We start from the raw sequence: 18,500 nt of genomic DNA, 5'->3' as shown, positions 1-18,500 counted from the left end.
GACCCCGCAGCCCACTCGGTCGGCTCCCGTGCGCCACGCTAAACGGGCGCAGAGCAGAGCAGGAACCACCTTCTGTGATGCTGGCTGGCTTCCCATTGGCTGCAAGAAGCTCCTGCAGCCAATGGGAAGCTGTGCACGCCTCCTCCGCGCCAGAAGGAGCGTTGGAAATAGTGTTTGCGCATGTGTGCGCACTCCAGCCCATCATGGTGTCTGCGGGACCATGAACTAGCCCAAGCCACAAAAACTTTGCCGACCCCTGGCATAGAGGTTTGTTTGTGGGGCCACCGTTGGAGCTCCAAATGCCCACACAAGCAGTTTGGGTCTTTTAGGACATCAAAATGGCTATTCAGTTTGTGAAACAATGGCTTGAATTTAGGATCACAACCTTTTTGCAGAACTGCCCTAAGTCTCAGTATAATGAAGCCAGGATCTTCAAGACCTTGGCCCGGCTCTAACACCTGGTATCCATACCCAGTATACAGTGACAATGGCCATAGCTTCTCCCCTGCCTGTATGAAAGATTGCATTTTTCAGATATTCCCTGTTTCATAAAAATCAAATGAATAAAAATCCTTAGAAAAACATATTGGCAGGGGATGCACAACTTAAAAAAAAAGAAAAAATTATTGCGCTAGCCGAAGTCCATGGCAACATCCAAAGAAATAAGACAAAAGAAAGAAAGAAAGAAAGAAAGAAAGAGCAGTTGCTACATACATTATATGCGGCACAACCATGGTCAAATCCACCAAAATTTCTTATTACACAAAATAAAAAGTAATTCTCAGATAAAATATGCAAATTAGATCTTAAGAGTCCCCTTTGCAATTCACTGCTGGATGCAAAATTTGTAATCCACCAAGTGGAATGGAGCCCACCAGCCGTGTTCATCAGGTCACCAGCAGCATGATAAAACTACCTGTTTTGCCCATCTAGGATTGTAGAAATAGTGAACTTGGTAAGCACTTAGGAGACCATGTGGCTGGCAGGCTGTAATGTGCAGATGTTTCCTATCCAGATTATTGTGACTATTCAGCAAGGGAATAACTTAATTGCAACAAAACTCAGAAGTAGAGCCCTAATCAACAACACCCAGGATGATGAAGTGGACTACAACACGTGCTTGCATTATATCCTGGGACATACCACATGACAATTAGTTGCTCTTAAAAATCCTTTTGTGTTGTGAAATATTCAGCTTTTGTTTCCTCTCCCACCCCGTATCTGAAACATTATCCATTAAATATCCCCCAGTATCCTAGATTCCTGTAAATGCCGTCCCATCATCTTCTGCTGTGGTTTTCTCCTAATCTGTGCATTCAGTTCTTTGACTTTGAATATCACCATTGTCCCTGAATGCATGTGTTAGCATATTCTGTAACTTGGGGACTTTTCTCACGGTTACAGCTATTCACTCAGCATTTTTTAACTGACATTTTTTCTTTCATGGGTAGCAACAATGACTCATGCTCTTACTTTGATATTTTCAAGGGAAGCATTTTTTTTAACAAAATATGTATGGCATGTCATTTTTACAATTTGAGTACAGAAAGAAACAACAATGGGTCTCATGCTTCTAATCTGGTGTCCCATGGGACCAGAATTAGAAGTTAGACCTACAGTATGTCTGCCTGAAGTTGAAATTGGACATAACTTCAGGGCACTGAACTGATGCTGACCATCTTACCATGGTTTTAAGTGGCTTTTCGGATTATAGATCGCCTGAGCTGGCATCCCCTTTGGACTACAGTTGTAAACACATTCTTGCTCATTGCAAGGCCTTGAATTTTCATGTGAAAGACCCACAACTGCATCCCTGGTGAGCCTACTTGGAAACCGCTTGTTTTCAACTGCAGTTCAAAATGTACTTGTGGTGAAGAAGCAGTGGGAGCAGTTCATCACAACCATAGACCATGATTTTATATCCCATCATTCAGCCCACTTTAGGAAGGCCTTTGGTGGGTTGCAAAATGGCAATTGGCATATAATGACCTGCTGAGAAGAGCCCTAGTTCAGCTTTTGGTGAGGACCCAAATTGAAAAAGTGGCCTGACAGTGAGTTGTAATGCATGCTGGCAGTTCAGGCTCCAACCACATCTCAGTTTGCGCATATAAATTGGACCACATCTGGGCTAGATGTTTATTCCATGACTATGCCAGCATGAGGCACCTGTAACACACACACACACACACACACACACACACACACACACACACACCCTTCTTAACTGCCCCATGACTTCTATGCTTGCAATATAAACAACCAAGTATAGCTAAGTATCATGATAAGATAAATTGGCCAAGTTAATGGAGTTTCAAATGTCTCCAGTTTTATACACTACAAAAAGATCTTTGTTCTCCATTCAAAAAGACATTCAGTCCAGGTACTCACTACGAGATATGCTAAAGAGGCATACAAGCATACAAAGTTACAATTCAGCCTACCAGCCCTGTTTTTTTAATGATATGTGTAAAAGATGCTAATGCAGCAAGGTTATTTCCATAATCAACCAATAAGTAAAAGGAGAGGACTCTGCAGTTGACGACAATATTGGCTGGAGAACTGTTGCCAGGCTGTCTGTCTGGGTGGCACAATCAACATAAAGGAATGTGCAAAACCTGTACAACAGAGTACCCTTTTCTTTTCTTGCTACTTTTTGGTTTAGTACTAAGTACTAGGCTAACCAGTTTGGAAGGCTCCCAGGCAGATGTGCCCCAAAAGCACAAATCTTGGATCTGTACAAAACCATCTGCAAAGCTACTCAGATCTGAATATTCCAATCTAGCTTACCTCTTTCCTTATCAAACCAAAAACAAAGAAAGCAACAGCATATCTTCTGGCAAGTTAAAGGCTCACATTTCTATTGTGTCGAACCTTTCATGAACCAAAATCCATTTCTCCATTTATAAGCGCCAGCCTACAACAATTTATGCTGCAATAAATCTTTTGATCTTCAAGATGTAAATCTTTGTTCATTTTGTTGCAGTCGACTAATGCAACTACTCCTCTGGAAGTAAAAAAAGTAAAAAAAAGTTGTCATGCATGTGTAACTGCCTTGGATCACATGTTTACTACCCAGTTTTCTCTCAGCGGCTCTGTGCATTGGACAATTCATGGGGGGGGGGGAATCTAGTGAAGTGGCCCAAAGCAAAAAGTTCCCCAAGCGTGGGAATTGCCCATGAGAGAGAGGATGTTGTTGCTGATTTACATCACAGCCCTGCCTTCAAGAGGAGGGCAGGTTACAAAAGGGCATTCTATAGAAAGCAAGGAGTATGTGCTGAACACTAAGGAATGTTTGTGTTCCTGCTTTTAGATTAACATGGTTCTCACTTTAGTTCCATTTGCTTATTGACTTGACCAGTTACACTTGAAACTTCCACAGTCATTAAAAGCGAGTTAAAGGATTATGCCTGGAAGCCTGTGAAGCATGCTCCACATTTTCTTTTCCTGAATCAGGTGGTGGTGTTTTGTTTGTTTTTAAATCAAATACACTATTCAGCAAGATAAGAGTCAAGGCTAGCACATCACATGTTGGATAACAGTACTAGGAGGGAAATGTTTGCTAAGAAGGCAGCATTAATCTTTGTGTAGGTAGGCAAGGTCATGAAAGTCAGTTGCCTTCACCCGGAGCCCTGTGTGGTACCAAATCCATTTCAGTAGAGACGAATCTGCCTTTTTTACTAAAGCAGAGTGGGAAAATCCATTGGGCAAGCGTGTTATTGAGGGATTGCTAGATCTTACATTATATTTATTTGTTGTATTCATTTTCCCCAAGGGACTCAACGTGGTGTATATGGATTTCCCTCTCCCCATTCCATCCTCGCAACAAGACTGTTTTAGTTAAGAATATTCATATACTACTTGTCAGTTCAAAACTGAACCACTCAGGGTGCTTAAAACATGTAACAAGGCTCAGAAGAACAAATTGAGAAGCTAACAAATGAGCAGGAGGAAAAAAAGAGCAAAACCAAAGGCTTGGGAAAGAAGAGGCCTGGCAAAATTAGCAAAAAGTGTAGGCCAAAGGCTGCCTAAACAGAAATGTTTTCAGGAGGTGTCGGAATGCTACAGGAGAAGGAACCAAGTGGGTCCCCCAAGGGAGAGAATTCCAGAAAGTGGGTGTCACTACTGAGAAAGTCCTCACATGTGTCCCAGCCAGGTGTGCTTGGAATGGGAGTGGCGCACCCAAGAGCACCTTTCCTGGTAACCTGATTCCAGGTTTAAAGGGCTTTAAAGCCAATAGCCAGCACTTTGGATCGTGTCTAGAAACAGACAGGCTGCTGCTACAGCTGAGGTAATAAAGGAGTCAACCAACTGCATTTTGAACTACCCACAGATAGAGCGTCTTACTCTACTCGTGTAGTCAGGCCTGTGGAGAGACAGGCCCATGCCGGAGGGCGGGGGGAGACAGGTACACTTGCCCCATGCCTTGGAGGGCTAAGCTGGCTGGGGGTCCCTGCCAGGGACTTGCCGATTGAAAGGTTGGCGGTTCGAATCCCCGCGGCGGGGTGCGCTCCCGTCGTTCGGTCCCAGCGCCTGCCAACCTAGCAGTTCGAAAGCACCCTCGGGTGCAAGTAGATAAATAGGGACCGCTTCCCAGCGGGAAGGTAAACGGCGTTCCGTGTGCTGTGCTGGCTCGCCAGATGCAGCTTGTCACGCTGGCCACGTGACCGGAAGTGTCTGCGGACAGCGCTGGCTCCCGGCCTATAGAGTGAGATGAGCGCACAACCCTAGAGTCTGGCAAGACTGGCCCGAACAGGCAGGGGTACCTTTACCTTTACCTTATAACGTTATTCTAACAAGACTCCCACTTCAGGCCTCAGAGCGGGCTTGTGTACAGAGACCAAGTCTGTCTTCTCCCAAAACAAGAGCAGCTGATACACCTGCCAGAGCTGGGCAAAAGCACTCTTGGGTAACACCTGGGAATGCAGGAACAGGAGTACCCTCAAACCATGTCCCTGCTCTGCCAAGAGAAGTGCAACCTCATTCCACCCAGGCTTAACCTCTACTAGCACTGAGCTAATAGTCCTCCCATTCTGACCAAGAGCTGGATCAAATGTAATTTTATCATTGCTGGATAACTAGTTGCTGGCATCTGTGCTGGAAGCTGCACACAATTCTGACAGGGCATTTCCCATCAGGAACTAGTAATAGTAGCTGTCCTCCCCACAACATTTCTCCACTGATTTCCCTTAAATACATTGGATCAGCACAGTTCTCATCTGGTTCATGAGCGCATGGCACGCCAGTGCCTTTGTGGTCTGCAAAAACGCTATGATTGCTGGAGAAATCTGACATATGTGCCCCTAAGAGTTCTACTGTGACATTGCATAGTTTACAACCTAGCACACAGAAGCTTCTCTCCTGTCGGCACATAGCTCCAGTTGCTGAGTAAATGGTCTTGTGTGGTCTTTTAGATGGTTTTTGCTTAGAGAGTTGGCAAAGGAGTCTTCAAACAGACGTTTGATGCCATCTAGGGTCTTGAAAAGGCCTTGCATGTCAATAAATAGATGGTTAATTGACCACACAGCATTTTCATGTAAAAACTCGTTTAGTGAATTCATAACTCTCTGAAATGAAAAGTATTCTTGTGGAAGAAAGATTTGTGAGGGACTTTCTTCACAAACTTAAAGTGACAACACACTTGGAATTCAATCCAGACCATGACATTTGAGCTAACCTTCGTCACAGTTAGAACTTGTTCAAGCATATTTGCTTAAACAAGTTTTAACTGTGACTAAAAATTATCGTAAGTTGCTCAGATCTTGGCACAAGTGTTGCTGTCTTCAGGAAGAAAAAATCCCCACCCTCACCTCTGCACAAAGCATCACAAGTTAAAGTGGTGGTTCTTGAAATAAAAGTCCTTTCCTTTTTTTGTTATCCTAAAGCAGATTGGACAAAAAATGCTATTTGATTGTAGCCTTCCAAAGAAGACTACTGGAAAGGCACTCTGGGTAAAAGCATGTTGTTAGCAGGGGATTTCCAAAGAATGTGATAGCAAAGCATAGCAGCGAGGGCTTTTTTGAGTGCACAGAGGTTTCTGAAGTGCCTTTCAATGGAAAGTGCTCTGAAGATGGAGCATATCCTGCAGATGGAAGAACTTGAGAACAACTGAAACTGCCCTCAAAGTCAAGGGCAGCAGGAACTGTGGCTTTCCAGTTCTCAGACTGTGCTGTGCTGGTCAAGGACAAGGCGTTCTTCCATTGCTTACCGATGGTGTGAAAAATGTAAGCAGGGATATACAGTATATGGACTTGTATGAGGAGGAGGCTAGTTGAATGGGGAAATAATGACAATTGCTGCACAATTTGAAATAGAAAGCACCAGCTGTTAAGCTAATAAGAGCTTTGATTACCCACAGTTTATCCTTGGTAGGATTCCTTTGTCATCTGCACGGCAGGCAGAAATTCAACAGGCATAATTTCCCCATTCATTGCATCTTCAAACTAGGAAAAGGCTTGTCAGGCTAGCTGTTGTAGGTGGCAGGTGACCTGCTGGAAGCAGGGCAATAGGAACCCTCCTCTCAATGTTCTTAGTGGCAATTGTCCTTGACAAACCACTAGCTGAATGAATTTGTAATAATAAATTTCCCTAGCCACTCTGGGCGGCTTCCAACAGAATGTTAAAATACAATAGTCTATTAAACATTAAAAGCTTCCCTAAACAGGGTTGCCTGTCTTCTACATGTCTTCTAAAAGTCTGGTAGTTGTTTTTCTCTTTGACATCTGGTGGGAGGGCGTTCCACAGGGTGGGTGCCACTACCGAGAAGGCCCTCTGCCTGGTTCCCTGTAACTTGGCTTCTCGCAGTGAGGGAACCACCAGAAGGCCCTCAGCACTGGACCTCAGTGATGTGTTATGTGAGAGCATGTGGGGATAGTAAACACTTCTTTGCACTTTTGGTTCGACAGGCAATTCATGTATTAAGATGTATGGGCTGCTCCACTTCTGGAAGCACACACATCTCATTCTGGAGAGATGTGCAATTTCTCCATCTACATGTTACACTGGAAGTGAGGTTCATGCTTCTTTCCCTCTCATTTATGGGTAACATGTCCAATGCTTTCTTCACTCCCAAACAACAACAAAATCCTATCAAGACTAGACAAAAAATCTTATCACGGCTATCAGCTTAGCGACTGATTTAACCTAGTTGGGATACTAATCAGTGCTAACTTTGAAAGCTTCAGACTATTTCCGTAGGATACCGTAATTTAATCCAGTAGGAAAACAATCATCCTGTCATTTACTAGAGCTGCCAACATTGGCAGATTAGTTTCCGCTCGTAACAGGGAGGCTGGCAAACCATGTGGTAGCTAGAATCTTGTTCTCAGGTACTGATTTTGAATAGGTACACTCCTTTACAGTGCCATATTAACCCAAAGCTGTGCTCAATACAGTAATTGTGCCATTGCTTTTCCCTGAAAAATGTTAAAGTGTATATGTAATTAATTGATTTACTTTTCAAAAACAAAATTTGTCCACTCTCTTATTGCTTGGCCAGCATTTTCTCTAGCTGAATCCGGATACACTATAAAGGATCCTGAACTAGTGAAAGAGATTCTTAAGAATATAGTATGCTATTAATGTGTTTCAATGATATATTTTGAATGGTGCCCCCCTTTTTTCTTTTACTCTTTTGCTGTATTACTGATTAGGTTTATTAAATTTATACATTTGTTTCCTGGTTAAAAGAGAAGAAGTCCTGAAATAATTTGCAAGAAAAATTTAATAATAAAATCATATAAGCCTGTTAGAAACATATTAGCAGGGCAATGTATCATATCACTGGGGCTATCCAATTGTCTAGGGAAAACAATATCATTGTTGCCAGGGGTTAAAACTGTGGCAAGGTTTACACCAGGTGGGCTTCCATAAATTGGTGGCTGGTGATGACTTTTGACTAAGCAGGAAAGATTGGATTTGGATAATGTGCAAAGTCATCCTGAAGACCATTTTGTGGTGCGTGAATGTAGGGTGTTCTCTTTGCTTTGAGTGTGCTTCCAGACAACTGGTTTATTGAGTGTTCATCCAGACTTGTTTGCAGGGAGATTCAGTGACACCAGCTATTTAATGAGCACTCATTCTGATTTGTTTGTGGGGAGGTCAGACGACATTGCACAAAAGCAAATGTTATCCCATATTTTCCAGTGCATTTTCTGGTCCCTTTCCTTATCGTAGAAAGTCACATCTTTTGAGGAAGTGTACAACCTGAATTTGCTGGTATGTGATTTAACCCCGTCTGAATATAGTGACAAACTGGAAGTGTCCCGACTTTTATTAAGAAGCAAGCAGAAAGTTTTGTTTGTTTGTTAAAGCACATGCTAATGTCCATTCTGTTTTGTCCTCAGCACCTTGTCCAGCTGCTCTCATGCGGTGGTGGCTTTGCTGTACCCCTTCTCCTGGCAACACACATTCATTCCTGTCCTGCCTTCTTCCATGATTGACATTGTCTGCTGCCCTACTCCGTTTCTGGTTGGATTGCTTTCCAACTCACTGCCTAAACTGAAGGAGCTACCGGTAGAAGAGGTAGGAATGGAGTCTACAGTTCATTGTAGGTGAAATTCCCAGGAAAGAACTCTGCAATAGATTTAACAAACCTTTGTGCTTCAGTCCTTACTTGCAACTGATGGAAAACAATGCCATTACATCTCTGAAAGGTTTCCTCCTCATTGGTATGCAAGCTGTAACTGCAGGGGCAGGGAACCATTTTCAGCCCATGGACCATATTCCCTTCTGGACAACCTTCTGATGTCCAAATGCCAGGGGTATGTAGGGCCAGAGGCAAAAGTGTGCCAAGCAGTGAATCTCACTTTTTCTAGTAGGCTAGTTTCCACATACACCACTCTATCATCCATCCAGGTAAGCAAAAGAAAAGCTACATTCTAGGCAGGCAAAAACACCCATTGGGGTGCAAAGCAGGGCTGGTAGGGGGGATTGGCCTGGGAACAGGGTGGTGTTACAAAGGCCAGATAGAGAGGCATAGGGGACACATTTGGCTATTGAGCTTGAGGTTCCCCAATGCTGCTAGAGTGAGTATAACACTGAAAGGCCAATTTTGGGATAGGTGATCTGAATTGCAATTCATTGATTTTGATAAGCTTGTATTCTTACATCCTTATGAGGTGGATGCATTCATTTTTTAATTGTATTTCTGCCTGTAACACCAGCAAAGATGGACTATGGTAGAGAAACAGACCATTTTAAAAGAAGCAAGTTTGTCCAGGACAGATGTACAATCTTAGTTCTATTTGGGCATTCTGCTCATATGCAAACCCTACAATGCAAGCAGGTTGAGCATGCTAAGCTGTGCCATTGTGTCACTATTCCCATCATCTTCCAACTCATGGAGCAAGGGACCTCCTCTACTCATGGAAGCTCTTTGCACAATTCAGAATCCTCCATTTCACATAGTTGTAATCCCTGAGTTGGAAGGCAGTGGGTGTAGCCCTCTCATTTTTGCTCACCCTGCTCCCATGTGAGCTTTACAAATGAGGAGCATGCCTGAATCGAACTCTTATGACATATCTGGGTATTTTCTACCAAATGCATGGGAATGGAGAAGCAACTATCAATACATAGGCTCTTACCAATTATCATGAGTGTTAAAATTGAGTGGTAAATTTACACAGACCATTCTAGGAAGGTATATTGGCAGCTTGTTGCTTAGGGAGCAATGTGGTCGAAATGCTGTTGCCTACAACTATTCTGTTCTGAGCTGAATTCTGAGTTTATTCATTCTCCTTTACATACTTTCATCCATCATGAAATTTGCTCAGTGTGAGAACTAATTTCCTGTGGTGTAAACATGGCAAACATGAGAGCAGAGGATGAGGAAGATACTACATTGGTAATTGGCATCAGTCCAGAAAATATTAAGGACAACTGCATACCTGACGGTGTCATTGTTCTATTTCAATGGGTCGTGAAAGCAGGGGAAGAGGTGTTTTGATAGGGCTGATTCTGAGCCACTATTTGTGACATGTGCAAAGCAGGTTTCTTTCTTTCTTTCTTTCTTTCTTTCTTTCTTTCTTTCTTTCTTTCTTTCTTTCTTTCTTTCCTTCTTCTTCTTCTTCTTCTTCTTCTTCTCCTCCTCCTCCTCCTCCTCCTCCTCCTCCTCCTCTTCTCTCAAATTTCTTATTATATTGCTATTTATATATACAAGGGTAGCTTCATTCAGTATCAGAGTGTCATAAGAACTGCTTCTGAGTGTCTGGATCTGTTACTGTTCCGGTAATGTCTGAGTAAACGGAATGACATGATTTCTTCCCATATAATAGGAACATAGGAAGGCCCATGTCATAGGAACTGAGGAAGCTGCCTTATACTGAGTCAGACCATTGGTTCATATAGCTCAAGAGCTGGCCCATCCACCTGTCAAAGTTGGCTCACAAGGCTGATTGATCCTAATAAGGATCTGGCATTTCGAGCCAAAAATGTTCCCCACCCCTGGTTTATATGAATACCTTCTCAGATACTAGTGGAACTGTGTCTTCTTGAATAAAGGAAGGATCAAACAATACCCATCAGCCCCAGCCAGAGTGCCAAATCATCAGGGATCATGAGCGTTTTAGTCCATAGCATATGGAGGGCACAATGCTGATGTAAGACTCTCAGCTTAATTCTCATAGAAGTGGATGTTCAGTACACTACAAGCTTGGGTTCCTGCTTTATACATTATTGGTGCATACCAAACACTCTGAAGCCACTGGATGGCACTAGAAGTTCAATTTGGTGGTCAAACTTGTATTTAGATCCCCCCTTTCTTGTAAAGACAATAACATGTCTCCAGGCACCACGATAAAACTTTTCTCTGTTGATTACCTTTTAGGCTTTGATGGTGAACCTTGGATCTGATCGTTTCATCAGACAGGTACTGTGTGTTTTTTATGTATGTCTTGAAATATGCAAAACAGCTTCATAGCCCATTCGTAAAACATAAATAGAGTTAACAGGCCGAGTTGTGAGGTTGTCCCATCAGTTAAGAATGAGAAAACATGGTGGGTGTGTCAACCTCACAATAAACAATAAACCTTCACCCAAAGGTCCCAGGGCAGAGATATACACAATCTAAGCCAAAATGAATCAATAACATTCAAATAGCATAAAACAAAATAAAAACTTCAATTACAAATAGAACAACCAACAACATAAATTCAGAAGTTCAATACACCTCATCTCTCCTCAAAATCCTGGGCAAGGTGCTGCAACATCACTGCCAAATCTGGCTTTGGCCTGTTTTCCTTCTCACAGTGTAATAGTTTAATGCTTTATTTACAACATGGTGTGAAATATCAGATATGTTTCTCAGTTCTAAATCCTGAAAAAGTTTGATTGGAAATAAGCCTGCTCATTGTTTTCCTCCTTCAGATGGATGATGAAGACACACTTTTGCCTAGGAAATTGCAAGCAGCTCTGGAGCAGGCTCTAGAGAGGAAGAGTGATTTAATAAACCAAGATTCAGACAGCGAATCAGATGAGGGTAAGAGAGGCTGGGAACAAGTCCTGTTTACAGTCAAATCTTTGTGGGATGGGGAATAATATGTTCTTGGAAGCTAAAGAGGGAAACAAGAATGTTGTATGTAAACTGATCAGCGAACTACAAAAAATATATATTTTTCAACATTTAAAGTGTACTTCACAACACATCATTACATTCTCACGCTGAATGTAACTGACCTGTAGAAAGGACTCTATGAATTGAAAACAAAGACGTTTTATGTACCTCTGTTAACTATGAAAATCCTGTAAGAAAAACAACTTCAAAAAATGTACTTCACAACAGTAAACCATTCAGTATTTAACGATGGCACACATTTTTTTCCACAACACTGTCACGCATTGCTAACCATTTGATTGACTATAGCCAGCTATTCTGGAGAGTGACTTCCATGACTGTTTTTCTTTTCTTTTTTTGGTTCACTTATTGTGTTTGTAAGAATTTAATTACAAGCTTGGATGCTGTGCTATTCCCAATGGAAGCGAAACAGGAGCCACAGTTGGTTCAGAGCAGCTTGCTGTGTTGATCTGAGTCATTGTGACTTCCCTCGGAAAACAACTGATGCATCTGTCTGTAGAACTTGAAGTGTTTGGTAGCCCTTAAAGAGACTTTAGAACTATTTTAATATGTCTTAGGTTCTGAATGGCTGAGTTCCACACGCTTGGCTTTGAAGAGCTTGATACTCATTTTGATTTGTTACATGAATGTCCGTGGGATTATGCTACATGCATACTTGCAAAAGTGTCCTGTCATTTAGCCTCTTTTTTTAAGGATACAAATGGCTTTTTAATAAATTTAATAATACTAGTTATCCTAAGACTAGGGAAAGGGAAGAAAAGGACCTAGCCACATGAGATGGGCAGATATTGATCTGAGCCTTGGAGGCGGGGCAGAATCACTTTAGAGAAACTTGGCAGGAGCCTCTTGGTGTGCTTTGTACTTACTGGAGTCTGAGAGTGGCAACAATTCTGCCTTGGCTGCTGGCTTCTCCTTTCATACTAATGTTTGACCATTCTTTCACAGTTTCTTTCTTAGTTAAACAAAATAGTTTCTCCATGAGATTCAAAGGCATCCTCATTCAAGGGAAAAGGATCTTGCAAAGGCTGTTTGGAAACAAACATTTTGCTTGTCTCCTGGTGTAATTGTGGTATACACTCTAAACCCACTAGTATTTTGATAAATGAGGGAAAAGCCCAGAATATAATGTTTGAAGAACAAAGTGAAGGTCTTCAAAAAACCTGCTCCAGAAGACCCAACCAAGGATGAGCGAACCCCATTTGTTGGTATTCGTACAGCCCTTTGGTTATGAGAATTGAGGAAACTAGCATGCTGTCTTTATGTTAAATGAATTTTAAATGTATATCAAATGATGGTGGGAGTGATGCTTTTAACTGCTGGACAGTCTCTTGGTGATGTCCTGTTGAATACATTCTTTCCCTTGCACTTGTTGGCTAATCTGTTGTATACCACTTAGACATTTTAAACAATAGTCTGATAATGAACATCCTATTCTAATATCCTAATAATGTTTATGTTCAATTACAGTGACAGGGAGCTGCAGGGACACACACAATGGTATTCAGGAGTTGGGGGAGGAGACATCTAGTTCATATTGTGTGGGTTCTACTATATACTGTTTCCTCTTTCTTGCAGAGTGTAATACTCTGAATGGATTAGTATCAGAAGTGTTCATCCGTTTCTTTGTGGAGACGATCGGACACTATTCCCTTTTCCTCACTCAAAATGAAAAGGCTGAGCGAGTCTTCCAAAGAGAAGCTTTCCGCAAATCTGTGGCTTCAAAGAGCATCCGCCGTTTCTTAGAGGTCTTTATGGAATCTCAGATGTTCGCTGGGTTTATCCAAGATAGAGAACTCCGAAAATGCAGGGCAAAAGGTAAGGCCTGTTCTCTCAACTGTGAGATGGCCTTTTCATTTATTAATGTATTGTAGTACTCATAATTCACAATTTACAAGCATTTAGCTTGTGTGCATTCAGCTTACGCACTTGGCATTTATTTTTAAAGGGAGCGGGGGTCTAGGAAAAAAGACTTTGGCAATCCCACCCACCATCTCCTAACAGGAGAAAGGCTGATGAATGCTGGGGTGAATGAAGACACAGAACTTTTGAAAATAAGGCTTTTGAAATACCCTTCAGAAAACAAATGGTGTGTGTGTGAGAGAGAGAGAGGGTCTCTGGCTGCCACAAAAGTAAGAGCACTAGGTCTTGATCCTCCTTTCTCTTGGAAAAAGACCAACATTTCTCTTTCATCCATTTCCCACAGGTCTCTTTGAACAGAGGGTTGAACAGTATTTGGAAGAGCTTCCAGACACTGAACAAAGTGGAGTAAATAAGTTTCTGCGAGGCCTTGGTAAGGAACTTAAAACAGAGGCTTTGAAATATTGAAACATGTGCATCATATTGAAAAAATGCTAAGAAAAGGCCCTATTATAAAGCACATTTTGTTCCTGGAGGCTTTTTCATTGTAGCATGTGGTAGATATGCAAGAGAAGGCAACATTTATTAACAAGTAATGGAAGAGCTTAGCTTCCGCAGAAAGTGCTGACCTATTTAACAGTCCTGGTAACACACTTTGCTTCATGATCCAATGCATACAACAACTGAAAATTCTTTAGAAGGGCCTCAGTTGATCAAATGAAATTATAATATATTGTATCTGATAAGCAAAACAAAATGCAATTCATAGTACTGTTTTCATTTTAATATAGGTAGGGAAGATGTGCTTCTTTTAAAAAAAGAAAGAATTGATTTAGCTCTTTGGCTTCTAGATTGTTGAAATGTTTGTGTTTGTGGGGATGATGAGAGTGGGAGTCCAGTAACATCTGTAGGATGCCCCATCCCTGCTTTAGAGTATATGCAAGACTCTAGACTGAGGGGGGGGGGGACTATACATGTAGATGAAAAGCAGAAAAGGGTCAAGGACCTGCCCCCCAAACACACACTTAAAATTGCAGTCTCTTTATTTTTTGAAAAAATTGGACTTCGTTTCATTCATTCATTGCATATAACGTAAAGTTCATATAATGTAAAGCTCATGCTTTTCAAAAGAATCAAGGGAGGGCAAAGATATAACAATATACTTTAACAATATGTCCTTAAATGGGGTGTGGAGAGGAGGCTGTGGTGAGGACTTTAACAAATAGAGACAGTAAGGTTGTCAACCCAGTACAATTGTACAGTAGTGATAAGGAAGACATCATTCCTCTTTGTACACAGAAATTGTTACCTGTGCACACACACTCCATGTATGTGTCAGATAGTTCTCCTCTGCTAATTAATTTTATTATAATGTTTAAGCATGAAAATAAATTTTAAGACATACAATGGTACCTCGGGTTAAGAACTTAATTCGTTCTGGAGGTCCATTCTTAACCTCAACTGTTCTTAACCTGAGGTACCACTTTAGCTAATGGGGCCTCCCGCTGCTGCCGCACCACTGGAGCACAATTTCTGTTCTCATCCTGAAGCAAAGTTCTTAACCCGAGGTACTATTTCTGGGGTAGCGGAGTCTGTAACCTGAAGCATCTATAACCCAAGGTACCACTGTAAAAGGAGAGTGTTTCATCATTGTGTTTCATCTCATGTACATAAACCAGGATTGTGGTAGTAGTGGGTTCTATGCTGCTTTTCAAACTAAATTTCTGAGACACCACCAAGATACAGATTGCATTGTATGCTGTGACCTCTTTACCAAAAAGAAGCTGTGCTGTTTTGAATTCCTGATGGTTTAAAATGTATATTAATAACTCTATGATATCTCATTTGTGTTATTTCAGGAAATAAAATGAGGTTCCTTCACAAGAAGAATTAATTCATTTCTACTGAAATATGGATCCAAAGACTATTTATGATGCCGGCACAGATCACCACCTACATCTTTTTTTTCCGATTCTGATGCTGGAGGGGACAAAATTAGCTGGTCACAAGTTTAAGTGATTGCAAATGATGTTTCGCTGTGCATCAGCAATAATAATAATAATAATGTATTTGGATAGATATTTGTAAATGATGTGCTGTAAGCGTCCTTAACAAACAAAAATTGTCACGAGCACGGACAACTGTGGTAATATTTGTATATTCCTGAAAATAACAGGTGCTTCTTTCCTTAGTGCAAACTGAGTTATGCTTGTTGCAAACTGAATAGCTAATTATGTGCAGCCGACTGTCTCAGCGGAACCACTGACTTCATCAGATATTTGTGAGAGCTACATGGTGTACTGTGGAAGCGAATGAACTCCAGTGTGGGAATTTGGGGGTGGGGGTATATGAAAGAGGTCTGATTTTTTTATATGACAGAGTTTATATTTTTCTCTAGTGTTTCTTCTAATTAATTTTTCAAGAAAAAGAATAACACGTTATTCTGTAATAAGGTACTTGATTCACAATCACAGATTATCTGCTTTGTTTTAAATGGTGGTCAGTAAATTATAATGCGTTCTGCACTATGATTGCTAAACATGGAGAAATCTCTGGCCTTTTGACACACAGGCTGCAAATGGTGAGGTACAGTCCATCTTTTTCTAATGTATGTATGATTTCTAATAAATTGTGTAAATATGTGTCAAATGTCATTCATTAGAATTCTTCTGATGTTGGCTTCTGCCTCAATACTAAATGAATAACAAGATTTACTTTGAAGTTGTATAACTCGTGCTGTAAATCCCTTAGAACACAGTGGGATCCCCCCCCCCCCCAAGTAGATATTCATAGGACTGGGCTTGGCAGCCCAAAGTACCAAACCATTGTTTTAAACCTTGTTAGAAGCTAACCTCTGCATCTTGTCAAAGTAACAGTCAAACTAATAGAATTTACTAATTGCATCCTAAAAATCCTAGGCATTCCACTTGCAGAGTGGGACTTGTGCAACTCCTGAGGGCTGAGTGATTTGTCCCTTTAAAATTATTTCTTTAAAAAGCTAGAATTCCTGGACACCCGGTGGAATCTATTGGCATTGCTTTTTAAGCAGACATTACCCAGTGCATTTATGGAATATATTTAAAAAGGGTCGGGGAACCTGTGGCCCTCGAATGTTACTCAACTCCCATGAGCCCCAAACAGCATGGCCAGTGGTCAGTCCCAATAACACCTGAAACGTCACAGGTTTCCTATTCCTGTATTAAAAGATGTAGCAGCGACTATTAGCTTAAGGGTTGAGAACTTCATAGACAATTGGTCTGCTTAAAAGCAAAACTTCAAAGTAAATGTTTGTTCATCAGGTCATTTTTCATTGTTCACAGTGACTTTCTGCTTATTGTTATAAACAAAAATTGCCCTTTTCCCTTATGGGGTATCCAAGAGCCCATATAGAGTCCTTACATAGGTTCCCTATTGGTAGGAGAGAATAACAGAGGCCAACCAGAGAATATTGAGAAGCATAGCAGCTAGTAAGCTTGATCTTCATTGATCTGTTGCAACAGGGTGCTCCCTCACCCGCAGGAGAGGAGGAGGACCCAGAAAAATGCTGTGCAAGGCCTTATAAAGACTTTTGAAATTGCCACCCTGGAGATCAAGACCACCCCCAGAAACATCATACATACATCAACAGAAGGGGTGTAACCTAAGTCCACCCCTCAGATACATCACACCTACATGACAGAAAAGGCGGTCTAAAACAGAAATTTTAATATTGTTTTTCTCCTGTCTGGCAGGTTACTTGATTGGATTGCCTGGGGAGCCTGGCCATTCTTTTGTAGTGATAAATACTTAGTTCCTGGGCCAGGTCACAGGCTCACACCCTATTCAAACACAGACATACCCTTAAGACAGGGTTTGTGAAGGAAAAGTCAATGGGGAGGCTTTTCCACTTTGACCTTGCAGAGAAAACATTTGCTCAGTTTAGGAATCAAAATGGCTTCAGGTCAGTCTTCCTGTGCTGATCTATGTACGTGCGGCTATGAACATTACCATATATCTAAGACCTCAAAATTCCTATCACAATATAAAAAAACAGGCCAGACAAAAGAATAAATGGACACAAATCTGACACCAGAAATGGCAATATTAAAAAGGGATTGGAGGGCCTTTTAACTTTCTAGGACAGCATGCCTGACCTTAATGTCCCGATAATGGATCAATGGCACTTTAAAGGGAGACTGCAACATAAAACTGGTGAACTACAATTGATCAAGAGTGTCAATGTTACCAATGGGTTTAAAAAATAAATAAATCACACTACATGTGTTAATTGGCATACTGATGTCATGATTAACCCAGTTGGATTTGTGTGTGAGAAAATGGCCACTATTAATAATGCAATTATCACACTGTATTCTTCTGTATTTCCTTTCCTTCGAACCTTACTGTTTAAGGTTCCATACCACCACCAGTACTAGTGGATGCTCTGCACAATGCCTGTTCCTTTAGTTATGAAATATCAGTGTGGTGCAGTGGTTAAATGAAGAATCATCCATTGGGTGGGGCGGGGGGGCGCACGCGCTATGGGCACCTCTTAAGAGACCACATCCCATAACCTTGCATGCACCCCCCCCAACCATCTCCCCAGTATGAGTGTTAAAGTCAAGCGCTCACTGAATCTGCCACATCCTGCTCCACATTAAATTCCACACTTAAACCCTTCTACACGTTCTGCCTCACACAGCCCCCTACCCTACGGAACTCCACACCCCACCGATATCCCAGACACACACCAAGCACCATACTGAAATTCTCACTGATAACACTTCCAGTATTTATTTTCTCACAGAAACACAGTGATGTAGGACCCACTGGGGTTCTTATTCTTATTGTTCTTATTCATCAAGAAAGCAAACTAAACCCATGCACTGCACACCAGCTTTTAACCTTTCTTCAATCTCTTTTAACAGCCTAAATTGTGTCCCGTCTCCCTCCCCACCCCACTTTTAAAACCCTCAAGTGTTCTCTTCCAATAACCAACGTTACTCCTACAACGAGCAACAAGACTCTTCTCTAAGATCATTTCAGAACAACGCAACGAAAGCGCCCTGGCTAAACTTTTGCATCGGCCACCTCT

The 18,500-nt window shown here is 41.5% G+C and overlaps 2 protein-coding genes across 9 annotated transcripts in view; both read left to right on the top strand.

Moving 5' to 3' along the window:
• DENND2B (DENN domain containing 2B) overlaps positions 1–16,075 on the top strand; it is a 139,889-nt gene extending 123,814 nt beyond the window's left edge. For all 8 annotated transcript variants that reach the window (XM_083400804.1, XM_083400802.1, XM_083400805.1 and 5 more), the window contains 6 exons: positions 8,343–8,520; positions 10,823–10,864; positions 11,362–11,473; positions 13,145–13,384; positions 13,773–13,859; positions 15,286–16,075. In XM_083400804.1, the coding sequence (XP_083256930.1) occupies positions 8,343–8,520; positions 10,823–10,864; positions 11,362–11,473; positions 13,145–13,384; positions 13,773–13,859; positions 15,286–15,320 (694 nt within the window). In that variant the 3' untranslated portion in view covers positions 15,321–16,075. The remainder of the gene's footprint in view (positions 1–8,342; positions 8,521–10,822; positions 10,865–11,361; positions 11,474–13,144; positions 13,385–13,772; positions 13,860–15,285) is intronic.
• The window catches only part of DENND5A (DENN domain containing 5A), a 609,609-nt gene that overhangs the window by 340,305 nt on the left and 250,804 nt on the right, over positions 1–18,500 (top strand). The window lies entirely within an intron of this gene.

This window comes from Podarcis tiliguerta (assembly GCF_965153285.1).
Source record: "Podarcis tiliguerta genome assembly, chromosome: 1".
NCBI classification, from domain to species: Eukaryota; Metazoa; Chordata; class Lepidosauria; order Squamata; family Lacertidae; genus Podarcis; species Podarcis tiliguerta.
Note: the sequence above shows the minus strand (reverse complement) of the source record. Positions and strands in the feature narration are given on the sequence as shown.